The sequence below is a fragment of the Phalangium opilio genome, unplaced genomic scaffold (genome assembly GCF_054372755.1).
Source record: "Phalangium opilio isolate 3A_F unplaced genomic scaffold, DU_Popi_V2 ptg000079l_1, whole genome shotgun sequence".
Classification (NCBI taxonomy): Eukaryota; Metazoa; Arthropoda; class Arachnida; order Opiliones; family Phalangiidae; genus Phalangium; species Phalangium opilio.
In genome coordinates, this window is record NW_028324187.1 from 4498286 (window position 1) to 4522500 (window position 24215).

The 24215-nt window shown below is 32.9% G+C and overlaps 1 protein-coding gene and 1 long non-coding RNA gene across 2 annotated transcripts; one reads left to right on the forward strand and one right to left on the reverse strand.

The window, feature by feature from the left end:
* Nucleotides 1-6975: 6975 nt before the first annotated feature.
* LOC149654297 (uncharacterized) lies at nt 6976-8730 on the reverse strand. Its single transcript, XR_016370567.1, has 4 exons — nt 8619-8730; nt 8118-8553; nt 7871-8014; nt 6976-7807 (listed from the first exon to the last, which is right to left on the reverse strand). It is a non-coding gene; the product is annotated as an uncharacterized LOC149654297 (long non-coding RNA).
* LOC149654298 (uncharacterized) lies at nt 8573-23077 on the forward strand. Its single transcript, XM_089845746.1, has 4 exons — nt 8573-9136; nt 17395-17672; nt 21127-21198; nt 21707-23077. Exons 1-4 carry the CDS (start codon nt 9001-9003, stop codon nt 22103-22105), a joined length of 885 nt encoding a protein of 294 aa, XP_089701872.1. The 5' UTR covers nt 8573-9000; the 3' UTR covers nt 22106-23077.
* The last annotated feature ends 1138 nt before the right edge of the window (nt 23078-24215 follow it).

Genomic DNA, 24215 nt, shown 5'->3' on the forward strand with positions numbered 1-24215 from the left:
ACACTTTAAAATATATAAAATCATAAGTTGATAAAATGTGTCCCATAAGTATGACATTACATATACTTCGTAATGCTAGAGACTTACAGCTCGAGCTAGTGCAAGAACGACAAGCGAGAATCGCAGACTACACTCGCTCAATTTTGCACTGTCCATCTTCCTATTTAGTCTGTATTACTAAACCTTAGACAGCGCCTCACCAGGCCTCGCTTTACCTCGAATCTATGACCTACATTACTTCATGACAAGCTCCAGTCTCTAACCAGTGACACAATTATGAAACATATCTCATGAATTTATGATAAAATGTATAACGATAAATATCGAGGCAGGGATTTGTGTAATGAATATGTTCTCTTGTTAGTGCCTAGATGGCGCAAACACTTAACGAAACAGTGACTTCCCTTGAAATTAAATTGATTATTTAACATTAACGCAATTTAGTCGTTGATGCGTCAAAGCCTGCGTAACTAACGTCGATTAATTTATCAGTTCCGGTGCAAATAGGATATTACGCGATTTTTAAGTGCACTATCGTGATTTTATTACGAGTTAATTGGTTTTCGGGTCGGACTGAACAATTTTAAACCCTCATCGTTTCCGTAATTTTAATTGATCCTTCATTATTCACATTTTGATAAAGTACTTAATTCACTTTACGTCACACGTAAAATTGGTGGGGGCGAAGCGTTGACAACATACAGAGCAAAAATGGTTCATAATGTTAAGATCATATCGTTTAATGACTAAACTGTTATTTCTGCTCTCACTTTTAGAACACAATGACCCCTATTTTCATTGGAACAATTTCCACAATAAATCTTGCAAATTATTATGTCAGATCTTTCTAGAGTAACAGTAACTTATAATGAGTTACCTTGTATTTTGAATTACGAGGCATACGATATGTGAAATTTGTTTCTGCTAATTTTAAGACAAACACGTTGATTATCTTAAACTATACCAAAATCTTAAAGTATTCTATAAGTTAACCCCTACAATCCGTTTCATCTTCAAGTCATTAGAGATGAAATTAGCGATTTCCTCGGATTTCCATCTCGTTGGCACAACTTATGGTAATTACCGCTCGGGGTGATACGGATGATAGCTAAGCACACTATCGGTAGACGCTAAAGAGAAGATCGTTATGTTGTAAACGCAACTAATTTAGAGATCGGTGGTAATTTGACGCGCTTCACGGGAAAATTATGCAACTTGATCTAGGAACTTACATTTTTTTCGAGCATATAGAGCTTGTGATCGTCCTTCGTCAAGGTATTCTGTATTTTACGCGTAATTTTCGCGCCTGTACGATGTTCATTCAACGTGATTCATACTTCATAGTGAAATATTTTCAGTTTTCCAAGAATGATTTTCATTCTTGATAGTATAGTTAGAGGGAAACTATAAGAATGTGTTTTTTTAGTAATTTGGACCCATTTCTTGGTCCATCAGACTCGATTATGAGGATAGCTGGGACCATTTAATAATTAAATCATAAGCACTAAAACTAACTAAAGAAAAATTAATTATCTTCATAACTAAATTATTAAATTACGATAATGTATATTTAATACTTCCTGTAAAGCGGAAGTAAATATGTTTACAGAAACATTGGTCCCGCAATCATCTTTATTATAAAAATATTTTGGCCTACATATTTAATTTTTAATTTCAATACAACTTTCACAATCTATTCTCACTTTCAATTTGATTAATATTTAAGTTAGTTTTAATCTAATTATTTCGTGACTTTAGAGGGCTTTATTAAATGGAATCTATCTTTCTTATAGCATCCTCAGCTTCGGTCCGAGAGGCGCCTCTTTAGCTAGAGTTTCAGCTAAAATCGGTGAATAAAACTTCAATAATTTGAAGAAGGCGCGTCACTAAATTGTTTCCAAGTGTTTGACAGAGTGATACCGCATGCAGTAGGCTTATAACCACTCCTATCTCATTTTCTCCTAATAGAAACCTCTTTCGACACTGGTAAAATCCCGTCGCAATGTTTATTAAACGTCGCGTCGCGTCAAAGATGGAAATTTTTCCAGACTTCTTCCTCTTTAACGATTATTTTAAGATACCTACAAGACACACACACGTATCCGGGTTGAAATTATTCAAAGATTATTCTTTTATTCTATTATATTGTTTCTATAACATTAAAATTTCCATTACTCCAGAATGAGAACTTAAGATTTTTTTATCTTAAGTTTAATAATAGAAAATGTTTTTGTTTTTAAGATTTTAAAGCACTTAACTATGATATTTCAAACCATTTGGGAAAAATAACCCTTTTTTGGAATTTGGTTTGTTTTCTAAAGACAGGTTAAACATGAACTGAAGTAATCCACTGCCAATAATAGTGTGGTAACAGCTTTTTATCCTTCACAATTATTTAGAGTTCTAAAATATTCAGAATAATTGATTCAAAATTACGTCAGAAATTGCTTCAGAATTTTTGGCTATTACATAATTCATGACAGATTTCAATAAAACACGTGGGAATAATCTCGCGCCAAAATATAAACACGTGCAAATCGTCACACGCAGGTAATAATAGAAATACCGAAATGTTATCCTAGATGGCGCTTTAGTGTTATAAATGAAGAAAGATTAGGAGGACTCGGGTTTCTTTCTGGCTCCATCTAGTCTTTCTTTATGACTTTTCCATTATTATCTCTAATGGTGGACCATAGAAAGATACTTTTTTAATCTCTCGTAAGCATTGCATCAACTATCGCGATAAATAAATTTTAAAATTACGGTTGTATATTTCGGGCGCATTAACTCTATTATTTTGGGATTTCCTTAGCGGCGCCATAACCCATAAATCTGTTTTTATTGTCCCCAATATTCAAGTGGGCGTCGTAATAAAAGAATTAAGCCGGCCAGTACGTGCAGGATCGAATGGACTTTCCGGTCTTTATAAATATATTTTAATTTTTGAGACGTTAAGGATAAAATTCTTCAACTGCTTTTCCTAATTATAGGCGAGAGGGTCAAATTAGAGGTCGGATTCAGACTGCCCCCTTTTCTTCTGCGTGAAATTACGGTAATTTGTCTTTGATCGACTATCTTGACGAGGGATCCTTGGCTAAATGCGTGTGTTCGTGGACATCCAGTAGACGCCGATACCTCCTCGATCGTTGCCCTAGTGTTTTCACTTTTATCGAGAGTGGTTTAGGTAATTGTCATCGTAAGATTCACTTATTTGTGGATAATGATCGTTTTAATTTAAAAATAAAATAATAAGTGTGTAATTAATCATACCTTGAGGTACATTGTGTTCAGTATATAATCGATGGGACCACCACATAGAAAGGTTACTAACTAAAAGGCTATTACAGTAGATTTCGTTAGTTTAACTCAAAATTTTAAAGTAAATAATTAATAATAGTTTCTGACTATTATTATGTTTAAAATCCATTATTATGTTTAAAATCCCATCATGTTTAACTATATTTTAATTGGCTTCAAGTTTGATATCAATAGTTATAAAGTTTTTTTTTGGTAAGAAATTTTTCAAATTCTTTACATGCAAGAATTTTGATGTTAAAATGAAACATGATTGGGATATTTACAAAGAATTATTATTTACTGAAAATTATTTACAATTTTCAAATTGCAAGAAACTCGAGGTGAGTTTTATCTAGACCACTCAACTAAAGTATTTTAAGCGAAAGTGTATTATTTGAATGTTTTTATTTAATTTTTATGAAATGAAAATATTTAAAAGGTGGTATAAGATATAAAGGAGGGGTATCGTACGCCTTGGAACGTCCGCTGCGCGATTAAAACATTGAAACAAGATGACCAAGTATATGACTTATTAACTGGTACAGAGATACATATAAAGTAAATAATTTATGTACAGTTTCTGTACGAAAAACATGAATTTAAGAGCATCACGCATCTCGATAGAGTTCAGGTGAAACTTAAAATATCGAAACTGTCTTGTCGTGCCATTGTATAACTATAGACTTCGCGTTCTTCCCTATATTTCTAAATAATAAAATTTTCAAGTTGTAATTTCAGACCATTATAGAATCGTTAAGAGAATAGAAAACATTCGGTATTATTTATCTGAAAGGCTAGAAATTTCTTTTTCAATCTATTGACGATTTCAATTTGGTTTTAGTCGCATGAGGGGTGAGGGGTTAATATATTCTGTCTTCACCTTAATCGTCTCCTCTGTCTACTAAGTGTTAGACAACTTTTTACTTTTCATGGGATGCGAGTGAAGCGAAGAGGTTATAGAGCAAACCCAGGTGGCAGGCTGGCTGGCCGGTTTTTATGTTGTTTATATATGAAAACGCAAATTTCAGAAGTTAAAAATGTTACGGTTTGCTATCTTTCTAGAATCTAAAATAAAATTTACATCAACTTCTCTGATTGATAAGTAGAGTTGATAGGCGTGAACTAGTAAATGCTGTGTGTTGTTCGAAAATATGTAACTTTCCCAAAATGAGGCAATGTTTAAGCAAATGGAGGGGAAACTTAGTGTATAGTTTTGTTTTCGGGTTTCTTATTCTAATCTAGTAGGATAGAAGAAAGTAATACGTCCTGGGCATCTTGTTTAAAAACAAAATGATCAAAATTTGCATTTTTACTATAGGTTTATCTCGATTGAATTAAAGAGGTGTAACACGTCTAGGAATGTATCGCGAAGTGCTTATTAAAGGTTACTATATACTTAGAATTTATTTAGGCCCTCGATTAAATTTCTATTAATTTAATAGGTTTTTAGTTCCGTTTATGGCTACTAATTTTGGAACATTTAAAGACAAGACGATAATAAATAAAATAGACATTCCTAAGATTGTTTTGTCGTTTATCATGGTGATAAATTTAAACACTGTTAAGAACTTATAAGAGAGCAGAAAAAAAATTAAACAAACATCAATATTGATGATATTGAGTGCTGCGATTGACATTGAACAAAGCATTGATACACATTCGATAACTTTTATCTCAAATTAAAAAAAAGTTCTGATGTTCATAGACACTTCTGGTATTTAGCGGCCATCTTTTAAAGGCAAATAATTGAAATAACGCGTGTAGAACTTACGTTCTTGTTAAGAATATTACGTTAACGTGAATTTCATTTGGTTTAATAATATAGCAAAATCATTAACGTAAATAATATCAATGAAAGTTAATTACTTTCCTGCATGCGATTCAAATTCCAAACACGCTGTTAATTTTAAATTATTAAGATAAAATTCGTTTAGTAAAGAAATGAAATACCAATTTGAGCTGATATTAAAAGAAAAGAAAACCGGTTTTGATTTAACAAACAAAAACCCCAAAAAACGCAGAGCCAATAGGTGCCGCTGACAAATTTGATTGAAACCCAAACGAACTTGATAACCTTCTCTTGAGATAATTACAAATTACGTCGTATATCATTAATCTTATTATTCTCATTACCACACCTCATTCACAAAATCTCTAAAATACACGGTTACGTAGACAATCAAATTAGCTGTCTTGGTATTTGCATAAAAATATACAGGGTGTTTCTCAAATCGAGTTCAATAGGTTCATAATATAATTTAGGCCTTTACCTGTCCAGGTATGGTGCAAACTCAGTAAAATCATAAGGCAATGATAATGAGTCTCGACAAAAATAAGAGATGTACATACATAATTATTCCGAAGAGAAATATCTCGAGTCCCGTTTCGTGTTTCTCACTTTTTAAAAGAGGAGGACTTTATAATTAGGCAAATGTGTCTTATTAATTAAGACGTCATTCGATTGTACAGAAGGAAGTTGGAATTTTCCCTCACACCGGTTTATTCGGAACTAAGTGACAAAACAGGTTTTTTTTTCAAAACACATTAATTTCTAAAATGTAACGTTAATGTTTTAGACATTAATGGATACTTATACGTCACGATAAATACACTTAAAGGGATAGTAACGGTTTTCAATTATATAATACAGAAATAAAGCCATTATCCCTTTAATTTAATTGAATATCCGCCAAATTGGATTATATTATGGAAATTAAAATGTTCGTCCTTGATTTTTCGATAACACTTAAACACACCTCTTTTACGACAAAGTGTACTATCAGACACTATTGTAGGGTAGGGGAAGTGATAGAGGAACTGAAGAATATCCGTTTGCATATTGCTTTCCGGAACTGCTTGGATATTTGCTGAAGATTCATTACCACACCGAAGTGTAAAACAATTCGTTGTATTTAAAATAGGGAAGCAGTATTTATTTAAAGAAAAAAAATATTGTAGAGAGTCAATTGTAGCTTAAGATGTAAGAAAACGTGTTGCGTGAATTCGTGCAAATGCAATTTCCGAAATTTCCTTAGTGTTAATTGACGATCCACCAACTTTGGTCATTATCTCATTTAGCAACATCTGTATACTAAATCAACACAAATTCTAATTATCTTTCATGAATTAATTGTTAATTCGTCTTTTAAATCTAAAAATAAATAAGATTAAATGAATTTAATCTCAATACTTACTGTTCAGAACGAGCTTACTATTGAATTTTCCAATTCAAATTTACAACTCAATTATATTATTTTCTTGAAAATCTGTACTACGTGCGGATATAATAATACCGAAAGGAACCGTCAGAAAGCGTATCAATAGAGAAGTAGGTCAATAAACACAAATCCATTTCCGTTATGTCCGAAGCCTTTCATCCCTGAACGTCGACGCGGACAAGTTCTGACCTGCCCATAGTTTTACGCCTAAGAAATTCCGATTATCCACTGGGTTTACTTAGTTCTACATTTTTGGAATTTTAGGGGCAAAGCATCTTTACATATTTGTAGCATTAACTCATTCACTGACTGATCATTGTGCCTTCCTTAACTAAATGGTGTTGAAGGTTTGGTAACAACCTAAGATTATGATAGACAAAGGAAAGCAAGGAAGTTATTTTTACCAACATTTATTTATTCGTTTTTAAAACTTCTTGCCTGGACACAAATAATTTGAAATAATTAATTATCTTCGTTAACACCTGGTTAAAGTATATGTAAAAAGTCCTTTGATCACAGAATGTTTAGAATCTGCTTTATTAGCCTAATACTTCTTGTCATTGTCTTTTGCTTTAAATTTTTTAAATAAATATTATACTTCATTAGAAAAATACACTCACAATTTTTAAACCATCCATTACTTCCACAGAATATTAGCTAATTAATTTTTTTAATTACGTTATATTCAATTAAATGTAATTAAATTGAACACCAAGACTATCTTATAAGCCCCTCGGTTATCATTTAGAGGTAAATCACCCATTTCCTTCTAACAATAAATACTCCAAATTTCATTAATCTTTATTAAATATGAAAGTGAAACGATAAGAAAAATCTAGGTCTTCAGAATAAATTAAGATCAGAAGAAAATTAATAATTTTAACAAGAAAAATCCAAGTGTAGAAACAATATTTCTTCGAAACCATCGCTTGATCCAAATACCACCATCATGACCGCCCTCAAATTTTAACAAAATATAAATAGGTATGGATCCTGGAAATTTTATAGTCAGATAACACATTGCAATCTGATTGAAATCACATTATCCTTGGGTTTAATTAAGTTTAATTAAAATCATATTAAATTTAAAATCTTAAATGGTGGAATATAAACGCTGTATTCCATCTTATTCTCATGGATAGTTTTGATTGGCTCACCAGGGGCGCTCTTGTTTAATGAATGAATAACTTAACGGATCTAAATTTTCAAGCTTTTAACCCTCTATTGATAATTGTTCAGAAACGTCCAGTCATGGTCAAGAAGCCTTTGGACATAGTTATTTATTATAAGACCTAAAAAACAATGTTATGACGTCATACGATACCGATTCCTATACATTCTTTCAAAGCTCTTACTTTAAACTCCAGAATAACAAGTTCAAACGTGTTCCTTCAAAAAATGGTTTAACAATCAATGGTGACCCATGCCAAATTTTGGTCTGGACTGCGTATCGTTCTACGACGCTAACTAACTACAGTTTCGTTCTAAAATCCCAAATCCTTTAAACATTTCCAACGAAAACAAAATAACGGTTAAATATTGTGTAATATAAGCAAAGTATATAAAAATTTATGATAGAAAAAAGTGTAAAAATATACCGACATTTCCTACATAACTGTAAAAAGTCCGGGTCAGTCGTACATTAACTATAACAACGTTATTAAAAAATAAAAAAAAGAAAACACAAGTATCATATTAAAAAGTCAAGAATGGAAAACAAATTGTTATTTCAGATAAAACCGCCCACGGAAAATTCAAGATCGAGTTAGCACGAGAGCTGCTGTTGTACAAGGAGTATCAGATCATCGGTATATGAATTTAGTACGACGGACTGACTTATGTCAACTAAGCTATTTACACCCCCCTCCACCATTTTCGATGAAACGTATACGTTTCTAGTCAAAAGGGAACCACCCCTTCCTTTTTTTCTTCATACGACATCTCCCGGCGGTGAATGTGACGTATCCATGACGTCATTTTTTGTTAGCCTTACAGGTTTCCGATTCTACGGGAGTGTGTAAGGGGAGGGAGAGAAAAACTACAGAGGGATTAAAAGTTTTTCCAAGTTTTTTAAAAGAGGGTGGGAACGTCGGAGAAACTCACCACCGGCTTCTTGGCAGTCTCTATATAAACATCTCGACATGACTGGCAACAACGTTAATGTCTGTTAAGTAGTCTTCGAGACTAGGATTCAGTTCGGACCATCATCTAGCGGTGTCGGAAAGAGAGAAGAGAATTTTTCATTCAATAATTTTATCTTAAAGAGAAGCCGCGCGATATTCGTACTCAATAACCTGTTTTCTCCTTTACTCATTTTTCCATCCGACCGAGAGAAATTTCAAAAAAAATTCTCTCTTTCTCTCTACGATCAGATACGCTCTCTCGAAACTTCTCTCTCTCTTTCTCTCTTAATTCGACTCGAGTTTCGGTCATTTCGATATTAAACAGATTCCGGCGTTAATTGAGCGCGACATATCGGGACATTATGACGAGGAGGACGTTACTAACGTCGAGGATTAATGGTTGCCACCGAGTTAATTCCTCCAAAGTTATTATTATCTCCCATCGGGAGTTTTACAGGCGGAATTTTTCAATGTCAACTTTTGGACTTTGTTTCTCAGGTAATTTACAATTTGTTTGAATTTAATTTCATGGCCAATTAATAATGCGATTAGAGTTATTTCATATTTTTTTTACGTAAACGTGTTAGTTTTAAATGTATAATTTAAATTGAAGTAGTTTGTTTTATTACTTCCCTCAGTAGTGTCGTCTAAGCTTTGTAAGTCGAGAATTATAATAGGCTAATGGTGACAGTTTGAAACTGATTCAGACGATTCTTATGACAACACTTCAATGAAGTTGTCGACGTGCTAAGATTTGAGCTAATGAATAATAGAAACAACGTATTGAATTTATTTTATTGGGAATATGGATTAATAATTAAATATTAAATTTGGAAATTAGTTGCTTAATTCTAATTAGTGTGTAGATTTTCGCCGCCAGGTTCGTTATCGCGGTAGTGGTTTAAGATGTATTAGTAGACTGCTATCCCACGTGACACATGACTATATTCTAAGATATTATGCGTAATCGTTAATGACATCGCCTTTAAATTGTTAATCGTAATCCGTAATCGATGTACAGAGAGTGATTAGCCCCTGGCTATCTTGTAGGAGTGATTAGCCCCTGGCTATCTTGTAGGAGTGATTAGCCCCTGGCTATCTTGTAGGAGTGATTAGCCCCTGGCTATCTTGTAGGAGTGATTAGCCCCTGGCTATCTTGTAGGAGTGATTAGCCCCTGGCTATCTTGTAGGAGTGATTAGCCCCTGGCTATCTTGTAGGAGTGATTAGCCCCTGGCTATCTTGTAGGAGTGATTAGCCCCTGGCTATCTTGTAGGAGTGATTAGCCCCTGGCTATCTTGTAGGAGTGATTAGCCCCTGGCTATCTTGTAGGAGTGATTAGCCCCTGGCTATCTTGTAGGAGTGATTAGCCCCTGGCTATCTTGCAGTGAAAATTGCAGCTTGCATCCCATTTTATTAATAGTAATTTCAAATCTATTTTTGAATTGCAACATTTAAAAACCCCAATCGAATTAGCGAGTATCGAACTTCTAACAGTATTTGCTCATTTCGGTAGACGTCAATGACGTTTATTTGAATATTGTGAAATTACGTATTTCGAGCATATATAGCACTTGCTACGTAGTTAAAAATGGCGCAATTTTGACTCCCTCTAAATTTATGTGAGTTTTTTATAGCTACCAAACTAAAGAAGAGAAATGATTTTCTATTATTAAGAAATGTATTTCACTAAATGACTATAATAACTTGTTACTTTACATTTTTATCATTTATAGAAATTATTTATATAAAAATGAATTTGATATTAAAGTTGGCTTTTAGCCAATAGCGAGAAATAAATGCTTCCGATAAAGATTATTTTCTTAAGTTGTTGGGGTATTCCCTATAAAATATTCAAAAGTGAGTCTTGGAAAATTATGGTCATAGTTTCTTGAAATTTAATGTTGCTTCAATTTATAACAATTCATGAGTTATTGAGCAACTTTAATTTTTTTAGTTACGATGCTCAATGTCTATAGTTAAACGATTATATAAACTATTTATATTTAAGTATTATTTCTAATTCTAAATCACCATTAGGCGTAAAAACCCCGAATTAACGGCGTAAATATTATACTCGGAATTTATCCTTTAATTTCATTTCACCGGCTCTATAAAACGCGATGTCTTTTGAATTACGATGACCTTTTTTGTATCACAAATATTTGCCAAGCGGGATATACCTATAGCGTGGAAAAAACGCCAAGCAAGCGTATTTCAAACGATGATGTAATAACTTACGTTTAATAACAATTTTAACGGTACAATTATTTTTCCTGAAAGTCTGCCCAAAAAGGTATACTTGCCTTAGAAATTTAATCAAATAATACAAAATTTATTCTTTTAAATATTTTGCAAGTTATTTAAATGTTCAGATAAAAATATTACATTTTGATAAACTTCATTTTTTTTTGTAAAACGATGTCATACGTTAATTCAAACCTTAAATTCGGATTTTAAACTCTCACATTAACAAGACATTTAAAAAATATTAGATTTACGAAAATATCAATTAGAATTATAAAATTGAAAAGTCCTTATTACTTAAATTAGAATTATTTATACCGTCATCTTTAGAGCTAAATATTTTGTAATGGGAAGTAGGTTTCTTGCCTCTTTATTCTGAAGATAAATGATACTAATTAAACAATAACCCTTTATATGTATAGGCCCATAATATCGGGATTATAGGACACAAAATTAATTAGACTTCCTGGCCATTTCCGGGTTAAAGGGTTAGACTCCTAAATACAGAATAGGGGCATAGTCCTTGGTCAAGTCGGGTTACGAGTATAGAGATGAAGACTACAGTATCCCTTACAAGGCAGAGAGTAGAAAAGTGGTCAAAATTAATATTTACACTGAAGTCCGAGTAATAGGATTGAAAACTTGAAATAAATCGGACTATAAAGTCACGTTTTCTTAAACACCCCTTTGATATTTAAGTATCCTAAGTTTAATTTCGTTGGTATCGACGCTGCATTTTCCAAGTTTCTCTTTAAACACGTGGTGGTGGTACGTCGGCAACACGTGGGTGCAAAAGGCTTCGATCGTCCGTCTGTTAATTATGTCTCGGACGTTTTAAACTCGGAACTAAAATACCGAATTACAACCCGAGGTTCGCGTTGTTGAAAAGATTGGCCCTCAAGGTGGGTTCAGACTTTTTCGATTAGATTGAGATACCCTCTTCTTCTTTTGCCCCCACTTGTATAGCGCCGAGATTAACTGATCAAAGGATTCGAATACGTGACATAGCTAGCGTAATTTTTTCTTCTTCTAAAGGTACCACTTTTACCGGCTTGTAATTAACCAGACCGCACGCAGTTTACTTTAAGATTTTCTGAAACCTTGATTTAAAAAAATTATCTTGCATGATTGAGTATGTATTTATTTTTATTCTTTTCGCGAATTTATTGAACGCGGTTTTTTCACTAATATTGTGACTTGATACGCTGGTACGTTATGCAAATTTGCCATCTTTTTCAAATATAAATTCTAATTTATTAGCTTTTCCAAAAGGCTTACCCTTCTAAGTTTGAAATTTTCCAAATATTGACCATGAATTTTTGCCAGCTCTTCGAAAATGTTAACTCTAATTTGCCACCTGACCCTACAATCGGGCTCTTGTTTAAAAATGTTGACACCATTAATCTAAGAAACTTCGCACTGATGTTTTGATAAGCCCTGTCATGCAGTTATGGTAGTACAATAATACGCCGTTATATCAAAAAACAGTGCCAAGATACATTGCGGTTCTATGATGACACCCTAGGAGTTCTTGGCAATATCCGGGTGAATGCCTAAAAAACTAAAACATTTTCGTTGTTGGTTCCCACGCACCTGGAAAACTACCTTGATATTCCACAAGCGAGGTTTTTTGAGGGCATACAAGAAGAAATTAACGTAATGTTTAGGCAATTATCATTTAACTTTCCCGAAATCTTATAGTACAGGGTGATGCACAAAGGGTTTGGTAGAATCAAAGCACATGCAATAAATTTTGAGTCGAAAATGTAACTTCGGTAACATTTAGCCCAAAGACCAATCAAACGGTTAAACGCTAACCTTCACCTTAAGCATTTTATTTTAAATATTAATTAACTTCATCTTAACAAGTGTCCCATTTCATTAAAAGAATGGATTAAACATTCTATCATGTAACGCATGCCAAATCTCAAACTTTACTTTTAATTATATTTATATGTGTATATTTTTTAATTAATGAAATTTTAATTGGAAGCATGTGTTGTATGTATGTACTCAACAGTGTGAAAGTATGCCCCAATTAATTTATCTTCATAAACGCCGGGAAGTTTCTGGTATTATGTACGAGCTGGTGTAACTTGATATATCCAGATAAGATGATCGAATAGCGATACAAATTGCTTTCTAAAGTTGGAATAGAGGTCGATGTAACTTCTCAACTTAACTTTCTATATCGTAGATAGGAATACCGTTTTCAAATCAAGGCCAAGTTTACTCTTTTTTTATTAGTTAAAAATTATCAAAATTCTCCTTTTATTTAAAAATATTTTAAAGAAATTATCAGAAAAGAAATAAATGGAAATTTAGAACTAATTGTAAGTTTATCACGAGTGATTTAGGTCATAGATTGATTCTTGTAACGTTATTTCGGCCTGACGAGGCCCTGACAAAGGCTTAGGACCAACAAAATAGGTGATAATCCACGAATTTTAGTTTAAAATATAGAAAAAAACCTCAAATTTTAGATTAAAATATCGAAAAAAGCCTCAAATTTTGCCTGTATGTGAAAGTGATTGCGGAAAAAAACATTTTGGTAATCGTATTTAATCTTTGTCCTGGCATTTAATTTTTGTTTATTTTATTTAGCAGACAATCTAAATGCTTTTATCGGTACAAATTCCAGATTAAAAATAGGTTTAATATAACAGTCTGTCTCTAGTGTGTGTTAAGAGCTTTAGTTAGATTAGGCAATTCGTATTTTAACAAGATCTATATAGGATCTAATCTCCGTGCAACCGTGTTTTCTTGTACATCAAATTTTATCTCGAATTAAATCATATACACATTAGATAATTAAACTCATCCTTTAGAAATGAAATGATAAGTGAAACGTACCTTCATTAAAAATTCCTTTATATTAACAAATCACGACGCTTTCTCTCACATAACATTTGCCTAGCCCATACATATTAAGGAAGGCATGCACCATTAAGAAACACTGTTTTACTAAATTTTAATTAGTAACGACATAAGTGACGTAACAACCATACGTATATCTCTTAGTAGTTGTTTAATTCTATATTGGAATCGTATTTCTACCATGAGAATTAGAGAACTAATTTGCATAGCTTAAGAGACCAGGTTTCAAAAGTAATTTGTTTTTCATGACAGAACATTGAAAGGTATGTTGACAAAAAAAGACGTAAAATATGATATGGCTTCAAACAATACAGACCAAATTTGGTAGTGGACTAGTAACTTTGAAGCCCTATCAATCGTCTTTGTGTAAACATACCGGATGTTCCGACTTAAGCCTAATTCAAGCAGACGATACTCCACCCCTCCTCCTTTGTAAAGTGTGGATTTTAACATACTGTCGTCTGCTTTTTTACAAGTTATAAATATGTTATTTACCAAATTTCAAATTTTAGGTTTATATTGAAAACTTTGGGGGGAAAAGAAGTGATAGAGGTATTTAAGTATAAGAATGAAGTCATACTTATGGTTAAATTGTTACTTATGGAATCAAGGATCTATGTAAAGCACGAAAAGTCAAGTTTTATGTTGGGCGCGGGTCAGAAATACCATTAGGAAATGATAAAAAATGCCGGATCAACTTTTTGGCAAAATTTTTTGTTTAAAATAATAATAGAATTATAGGTACATTTAGAAAAAAAGGTTGATTCGTAAACTTCACGGTTTTCGCTAATTAACTTTTAAATTCATTAGTTTTTTTATATTTCGTTAATATCGCGTTGAGCCTTACGATTCTGAACCTATAATCATTTTTTGCTTAGGTTTTTATCCGGGTATAATAACTGTAATACGAAGGCGAACCATAGATTCCGAGTGTTGTTTAATTATAGTTTAACGTTATTATTAAAACAGTCTCGAGATATCATTCGAACACTGTCTTCTCTAACTAAGCCTTTTGTAATTTAACCATGCAGTTCTTACTCTGTGGGGCTTTTTTTAATTCAAAATAATAAATAAAATTAAAGGTTGAGGTTTCAAATAGGAAACCTGGATCCATCCCATTAGTCTGATGATATTTATCAAAAATTATGTTATCATAGATGAGCTTTAATAAAATATTTTATTTATAGTTATCTTTTAGTAATGAGTACATAATATATGTTCAAAGGGCGAATGAACTGCAAAAAGTACTTACATAAACCATCTTAAAAATTAGTAACAATGTCCATTACAAAACTGAGTTGTCAGGGCTAAAAATAAACCAATTTATCGATTTTTATCACCGTGCCAAAATGGGGGTTGCACTTTCTTAACTTCCATTGTGCAAAATTGAAGAAACTACAGTCATTCTAAAAGAATTTCAAAGATTTAACGTCACAGCTAGGATACACAAGTTAAAAGGGTCTCTTTTTATTCCCAAAACCTGCAGAAACATGAATTGGAGTTGAAGGTCGATAGTCTAGCAGTGTGGTGTATATAGTCTTTATTGATTATATCTTCCTCGGAGGGGCTTAAAGGATTCCTATTGTCATAGATGGAATTTCACTTTTTCTCGCCTAAAATGGTCCCATTAAGACTACTTCGTCGTCACTCCCTCAATGCTTTGAGAAAATTTGAAAGGAAGAAACATTCCAATCTCTCTTTGGTGTTGTTGTGTTTGTTCTCGGGTGAAATTTTGTAATAGACCAAACCCTTGTTGTTGCTAAGTCCATGTGAGGTAGCCTTGAGAATACATTTTATGTACTATTTTTCTGTCAAATTGCGGTTGACTACACTAATTACGTTACTATTCGATCATTCGATTAACACCAGTTCAAGATAACACCACTGGTTTTTTTTAGTTACTTGGAAACCGTGACGTCAGAGATGTTTTGATTGGTTAGATATGGGCTTTCAAAAATATTTTACCAAAAAAAAAAAAATAATTGTAGTGACCATAATCTATTAATAAAATAAAATTAATATTAAATGATTGTAAATTACAATGCGTGCATATTAATCTTAACAGTGAGTTTATAATGCATGGTACTAAATGATGGGCGAGCAACTAGCTCTTGTCAGTTAATTCTGATTTAAATGTTCTCATCTTAGTAACAAGCTATCAATTTAAAACGAAGTTATATCAGATCATCTATAATGAAGCCGCGTTCTATCTCTATAAAAATAGTTGATGAATTCTTAACACATTTCCCGTTGTCAATCGATGCTAATCGACAGATTGAATTTCCTAAAAAGAGAAAACAACTTCTTCATTTTAAACTGTTGCCATAAATTCATAAGATAATGTTCCATAAGTTTATCACTGGTTACAAAATGGAGCTTGTCATGAAGTGACGTAGGTCATAGATTCGAGGTAAAGCGACATACGCCTGGTGAGGCGCTGTCCAAAGCTTAGTACAGACGAAATAGGAAGATGGACTGCAAAATTAACCGAGTGTAGTCAATTCTCGCTTGTCGTTCTCGAACTAGCTCTCAGTAAGTCTCTAGCATTACGAAGTATAGGTAGTGTCATACTTATGGAACATATCTTATAAACTTACGCTGTTACTGAACGATCAAACGTATATAAATCAACAGCTGATTTTGAGCATTGCATATTTGCATTGCAATCTTTGTAAATCAACAGCAAAAAAGGCACTGATCATCGTACTAGGCAAGCATATTGGCCAGTGTACTTACTATTAATTAGGACCACTGATATATGCTGCTCGGTAGTGTGATTAATATTACTGACGTGCGAGCAAAAATGTCAGTGACACTATCAGTTACGATTCCCTATCTTGAAAAAACAACTTGGTGTTAAATACATGAAAAGTCGCAACCTTACAAGATATATAGGATGTTTTTCAAGATCAATTTATTATTAATTATAGTTTTTAATTTTCTTGGAACGTAATTACATATTCGAATCGATAAGGTTTTTCCCAAATGAACTGTTGATAAGAATAGCCAATAAATACGACACGCGTTACAAATTAGTTGTCAAACTCAATCTGGAAGATTCATGGAACTTTCTCTGGTAGTTCTAAAACTAGGCCATTGTTAAATAACGCGGCAACCTTTTCAGTATTTTAAATTAAAATAAATTTCCTGGTTCTTCTAGTTATGACTCAACTAACGATCTTAGGTAATATTATTCAGCCGTTAAAGTAGACAAGTAAGGTTGAGGTTCGGATAAATATGGTGATTTTTTAATGAGTCTGTAAATGAATTGCAGAACGCAGTGTTGAATTAATACTCTCGTTTTAAAACATTGGAGTTAGTTCAAGTCCATAATAATGCTTTCACAATATTATAAATTCTTATTTTTCATTAAAAACCTTAATTGAAAAGGAACGGTTTTACTAAAATATAACTAATGTCTAACCGGTTTATAAATGGAAAATTTTCATATTATTTTACATTTTATGGTAATTTAAATATTTTTATTGCAATTCTACTTTAAACATTAGTAAGTGTTCGTGGGAATTACCCTCGTCTTTATACCATATCTGTGTCAGAATTGAGCAGTTGTTTACCAGTCTTTATTAAGTACGAATGTGTCGCTTTAAAGTAACTTTTGTTTATTTCATTTTAGTTATCGTTGGGTTATCCGTCCTGTTGAGCTGCGCCAAATCAACGATGGCTTCACCCGTTCCTAGTAAATTGATGAGGGTATTGAGGGACGTCGATTCATCCAGTCACTCGACGACGTTCAAGGCATCAACGCAAAGGTTCGCCGAAGATTTAACTTCTCCTTGCAAAAGTCATTTGCCCAATAACCCGACGGGTTTACCAATCCAGGGTATCACGCCTATTTATTTAGTAAACAAGACGATAACAGTTCGACATTACGTCAACAAGGCTGTCGAATTGGTAAGTGAAATGTTTTTAATATATTGATATCATATATGTGAACACTGCCATAAAATTCCAAAACATACTTGAACTAATTTACGCCCTTAGAATTTTAACACTTAAGTAATTTATATTTGAAAATCAGAAATATTTGCTAAAATGTTTGAAACTTTTTCGGATGTTATATATTTCGGAAACATCGTTCGAAATTCCACACATACTTCTCCTCACCCTTAACAATTCGTCATTCTACTAACAGACAACTTGAGTCGGATCAAAGTACAATATCCCTCCGTCATTTTAAAGAGCACTCGCCAAAAGTGGGCAGCAACAGAAATATAAATACTGTGAAATAGAATAGGGAAGTAAGGAGAGAACTGCCCATGGACACGATGTGACATTGGTCCTCTAGGTTGAATACTTTTTGACCATAGAGGAGGGAACTTATTCAGAGTGGTCTATAACACGGTCAAATTGGTCCAACGTGTGGGCTTATAATCTGCGTATGATTATCCATAACCGTAGTTTCTGATCCACCATGTCCCCACTAAGGACTCGCTATTTCCTTGTCTTAGTTTCAGAAATGGTATCTTTTCTATCTCGCAGGTGTCCTTTAAGAATCCTTAAAACCATATCATCTTCGTTCTTTTAGCTTGTTACATTATATTAGGGGGCCAATGATCCTTTTTACTTCTTTCCGCTTCATTAATATTGGGCTATTTCCTTCGAAGCCCTCGAAATTAAAACTGGGCATCGTTTCTGTTCTGATTTAGGCCCAATATTGACCTCTGGGGACTGGCCGTGAACGCGGTGCTATAGTCAAAACCCCAAGAGCGAAGTACTTGACTACTCGTTGGCTACGTGACTTGGCACGAACGGCTAACTAATATCGCGTGATCGTGCAAAGTTAACTCGACTATAAAAGCCGCTCTTTCCATAATCAATGGTTGCACGAGTCTTCGCCAATTTTTCACTTTCTTTTTGTTTTAGTTAGCGCATTTTCCGAATTCCTTCATGTGTACGAATCAATGCGAGCGTTGGAGAAGCATAAGTTTATAAGATATGTTCCATAACTATAACACTACCTATACAAGTTCGTAATTCTAGAGACTTACAGCTCGAGATAACTAGTTCAAGAACGACAAGCGAGAATTGAAGTCCTACACTTGGCTAAATTTGCAGGACTTCCATCTTCCTATTTAGTCTGAACTTACTAAGCCTTTGACAGTGAGCGCCTCATCAGGCGTCGCCTTATCTCGAATCTATGACCTACCTCAGTCACTTCATGATAAGCTCCAGTTTGTAACCAGTGATAAACTTATGGAATGAACATATATTTTGAACTTATGCTTGAAGACATTGTTTATTATCGGGAAAATAAATAAAACTTTACAAATACAGTCAAATTAAAGTTAACTTGCTTGCAATAACAACAAGAAAGAATTGTATCTTACATGACTCGAAATTATCTTACAATTACCTTTATTATACACCACCAAGAATTTCTGAAGCAACATAATTAAATTGCGCATTGTTTTAATTGGAGCGTAATGATTTTAATCACTATTACATTGTTACTAATTGTTTTACGCTAATGATAAATATAATGATCCGGACCTTAAGGGAGAGGTCTTTATTTAGCGAAACATCTCCGTATACCCGTGTCATGCAGCACCCAATTGGCGGCGGTGTTTTTGATGGAATACACGAGTCTTCAATATTTACATTTAATGTTCTTTAAGAATTTTAATTACTCCGTTATAGGTGGATTTTATTTTTCTTACACTGGTATTTAAATTATATTTTAGGGAGTAAGATTAATGACGTATTTTCAAGGAGTGGATGTACGGTGGTCTCCTAATACTATTTGATTCGTAGCTTACATCCTTCAAGTCTCAATGTCAATTTTTACTCATATTTGTATTAAAAAAAATAGACGCGTTTTAGTTCTAAAATATACATTTTTTCGGCTGTTAAATTCAAAGCTTACATTTAATAATCATTGTTTTTATGTTTTACGACACGTTATTTCAACTCCAAACATAACGCACCATGATTTCACCTTTTATGGCAAATCCACGTATCTCAGGGCTAGATCCACAAGTTGTTACTAAGGCTTAATCTGGTTTATAACGTAGTTAAGTTTTAGTTGCAGCCTTTTATCCTGAAATTTAGTTACACGTTCTACTTACTATAGACCCTTATTACGTTAATTTCATCATCTAAGCTTTAAATAATTACAATGATCAAATCTTGGAAAACATGTGCATGATCAAGTTTTGATCAACCTCGTGATCTAACGCCCAATTTTTTTCTTTTAAGGAAACCACTAGTTAAAATATTGTTTACCAATTCTTTTTCGCTATTTAATTTTTAAAAAAGGTTGTATTTACTATACATTATGGATAATTACGTTTCATTCAACAACCAACCAACCAACCAACCACTTTAATCTTTTATCGTAAACACCGATAAAGTCCTTGGACGTTTTTCTTTTTTCTTCTGGTTCTTAATGACATTCATAATCCAATTTATATTTTACGCGGTAGATAATTTTTAACTTACGTTTTCCCCTTAGACGACAAGTTGAGATTGAGACAACTCGTTCATTGACAAAATGAAATATTCATTCGGTAAGACTCCGTTCCATACCAACATTTCGTTCCCTCCCTCCCCGCTCCTGTCTGTGTCGAATCTCAATAATTTTAAGATTACCTGTTAATAATTTGGAACGTTAATTACCTTTAACTTCGCAGCACCTGGGTATTTAATTACTATCTTATATAGTAAAGCTGTTGTGACAGAGCGGTATAAAAGGAAAGCCTAATTGATCTGGATGAAACGCGAGTCTCAGTCAGAACTTTAATATCGCGTTATAGTTGATTCAAGGTTTCTTTAGCGTACGATAAGCGATCATTAAACTTTAATTTTATTTTTATATCTTGATTATTTTATTATTGGAAATGGGTGATTATGGTGAAATTTACAAATCAGTTTCTCTTTCGTTATTTTTAAAATAAAAAAAATTAGAAATAATTTTCTTAATTGCAATGTTAGCGTACGCTGAAGAGCCAATATTCATTGTTATTATGTTTTCACAAACAGTTATTTTGATTTAATATTTGCGTAGTGTAAATTATCATTCATTAGTTACCTATCCCTAAAACAACTGTCAAAGTATCGAGCGATTTCTTTAACATATCAGGTGGTAACTTCAAAGGGAAGTTCATCAATTTCTGATATTTTAATGTCTCTATATCCCAAATTTACAATGTAATTATCATTTAATTTCCTAGCCTTGGTGGTTTATAATTTTCATTTAATGAACCGATTATTTAAGGGTTTTATATTCCTAACAACCCACCCATCGTGAGATGAATTTTACGCTGTGTTCAATAATGATATCTAATTAAAATTCAATTGAATGATGAATTATTGCGGTTGTTTTAACGTTTGTCTTTATTATTTGCAGTGGAACGAGTGTCAGACTACTAATTATAGGCAGGACTTGACCCCTCCGATGCCAACTCATGAAAATCTCCTTGTAAGTATTTAATCATTCTGTTAATAAGTGTTAGTAAATAAATAAATTAGTAGTTAAAGTGGTTAACGGTAATAGTTAGTATAAGCAAAAAGCGATATTTGGTTACTAGGGATAAGGAATAAATTCGCCAAATTTCTGGGTTTATCTCCAGTCCAAACGTATAGTAGGTCCGGAGTTAATCCCAGCCTCTAAATTACAACCAGCATCTCACTGGTTCTTGAAAACTCACGTCAGCGCGACGCGAATGACGAAAATTACATATTTTCCGACTGAGGAGAGGCGAAGTAGCCAGGCGTCGTCCCCCCTTGTATTTTGAAAGGGGGACTGGGACTATGGCGTGCGAATGCTCAGGCATCTTATACCTTCTCCCTAGTAAACTAGATATCGCTTGTTGGTATAAGGCGCTGACGGTTAGCTATGGAAGACGGGGTTACCGTTAAAATCTTGACCCCCTAGGCGTTATGAACACGCAAAAACGTTATTATAATATATATTGTTCTAATTTCAGAGCATGCAATATGGCACCGCAATTCAGACCATCTACGAAATATTGGTGATTCATACAAGCCATATTTACCATATGTACCATCAACAAAACGCGTCAACAGAACGATGTAACGATCGTCCTCAAGATCATATAGCGGCTGGTCTCTTCAATTACATATTCGTGCATATGCAAGACTTAATGTGTGATATTAAAATCAGTCATCCTAACGTGAGCCTAGAACAAGCCACCACCAATGGACTCGAAAGAGCCGAACTAACTACCGATTCCCGTTGTTCAACCAGAGTTCATCGTGACTGTTTAGTGGGAAAAAGTTTCCAAAAAGTCTTGGATCCATTAATAAGGTTTTTGGAAGGACATAGTCAAAGGCAAGCGGAGTTATCGAAAAGTTCGAATCGGTGACAAGTTTAATAAAAAAAAATAATAATTAGAAAATATTTTCAAATTGGAATCTCGAACCTGGTAACAATAACTTAATACCGGCTGAAAAATTCAACAAATGTTGAATCGTCTAAATTATAAAACAAAATTTCCCTTGCAAAGTGATGAATTAAGCTACTACGAAAGCAAGGAATGACAAACTTAACATTCGTACCTGAATTTTACGTCAACTCGACGTGGATACAACGAAAATTTATTTTTTTACTTTTTCAAAAAAATTTACATCATGGACTAGTTAAAAGTGGACAAAAACGAAAGATGTTCAGAGTGCATTTTTTCAACAGTTCCTAAAGTGATTTTGATATGAAACAACAACGTATTTTTGGAGATTATATTTAATTTAATTTAAAGGTATCTTAGAATGATACCATTTCATATAAAATCTTGAACTAGTGTCTTAATATTTGCCAAAACATTTAAGTAATATTTTAAATTGCAAAGCAATACGTATGGAAGGAAGTGTTTAAACTGATCTGATCAGTCGTTTCTCTTTAATTAGTTTAAACTAATCGTCCTAGGTCTTAAACTTAATTTATTTTAATTATTTTTTAATATATATATAAGCCAATTTAATTGTTTTAAAAATTTCTTAGAAGACACTAGTCAACAACAGTTTAGTATATAAACCGTATTGTATTTTTTTATTACCTTTAACTCAATATTACGCTAGCAATTAATTAACTTATAAACTTTTCGTCATTTTATTTGATTTAATTTAGCCATAAACACCCCCTCACTTAAAACACATGTCAAACTTTTAAAATTAATTTATTATTTTTTTAAAATTTAAATAATTTATTGTGCATAATTTATTTCGCGTATTTGAATATTAAGAAACTGTAGGCCTATATTATTGTCTTGTCTATTTTTTTATGATAAAACGATCGGCTAAAGTTCTTTTTTAATAAAAAATATTTTATTAATTTATATTTTGTTTTCTATAATTAAAAAATGAAATCTTACGAATTTTTCTGCCTTAGTTTTTTGCTGCATAAAAAAAATTGAGCGTCCTCAAAAGATCTCAGCCTCTGAAAAAGACGTTGTTCGAAAGAAGTCGAGCTAAGATGCAAGTTATTGTCTAACGTTATCTAAAAAAATCCATTGATTAGGCCTAACTTGGTAATTTTATAGTTTTTAATAACGAAAAAAAGTTTGCCCAAATACCAATTGTAAAGAATAAATTAATAGATGTCAACGACAAAAAATAGGCCATTATAAAATTAAAAAAAAACCTTAATAGTAGGCTAAAATAGACCACTGTATCACACGAAAAAATACATTTTGATCCATAGTGATTAGAGATTTCCTTAGCTATTTGATAAGAATTATCAGTACAATCCGAACGTTCTTTACGTAACAACTTGCTAAGTTTGACAATTATCGGTACTAGCAAGTGTGTAGTTGCGCGCGATTACAATGTGAACAACAACCCTTTAATACATCATGAGATGGAAATGGAACATCTTTCTGCAACTAACCTGTAAGTAACTATTTGTTTTTTCCCTTCAAAATCACATCATATAAAAGAAAACTGAATTCCAGCGATAAACATTGTTTATACAAAAGTAAAATATCGGCTGGACTCGAAAAACCTTTTTAGAGCCTGTATAGCCTATTACTTTGAATTCGGGTAATACGCCCTTGCACACACATACACACACTCTTCGGAATTCGCCTTAAAATCAATGGAAGAATAGAGCTAGGGTATAAGAGGTTCCGAGTTCAGTTCGCGTGTAGCTAAACGTTTTCTCTAATATCCTTTTTTGCGGAAGCAGGGGTCCCCGGTATTTCCCAGAAATTTTTACCTACAATTTCTCTCTCTTTGAATTCTGACTCCACTTTACTGTATAATCCAAAACTGATATAAAAAAATAATTATCATTAGCCCACTTTGTAGTTAATAGTTAACACAAGGTTATGGCGAATTATCACTCGAATCAGACTTAAATTAAACCGAAATTACTAATTTTATTGTCTCTAACTGGGGTTTAATTTGGAACTTAACGCTCCTTTGGAAACATCTTACAAGTTCAGAATATGTATAGTTTTCAGACTGGAGTATTGATACCAT

Excerpts from the sequence above, each read along its gene's own strand:
- LOC149654298 (XM_089845746.1), top strand. The coding sequence starts at position 9,001 with ATGACGAGGAGGACGTTACTAACGTCGAGGATTAATGGTTGCCACCGA. Across the intron at positions 9,137-17,394 it reads TTTTGGACTTTGTTTCTCAG|TTATCGTTGGGTTATCCGTC; the intron begins GTAATTTACAAT and ends ATTTCATTTTAG. Across the intron at positions 21,199-21,706 it reads CAACTCATGAAAATCTCCTT|AGCATGCAATATGGCACCGC; the intron begins GTAAGTATTTAA and ends TTCTAATTTCAG.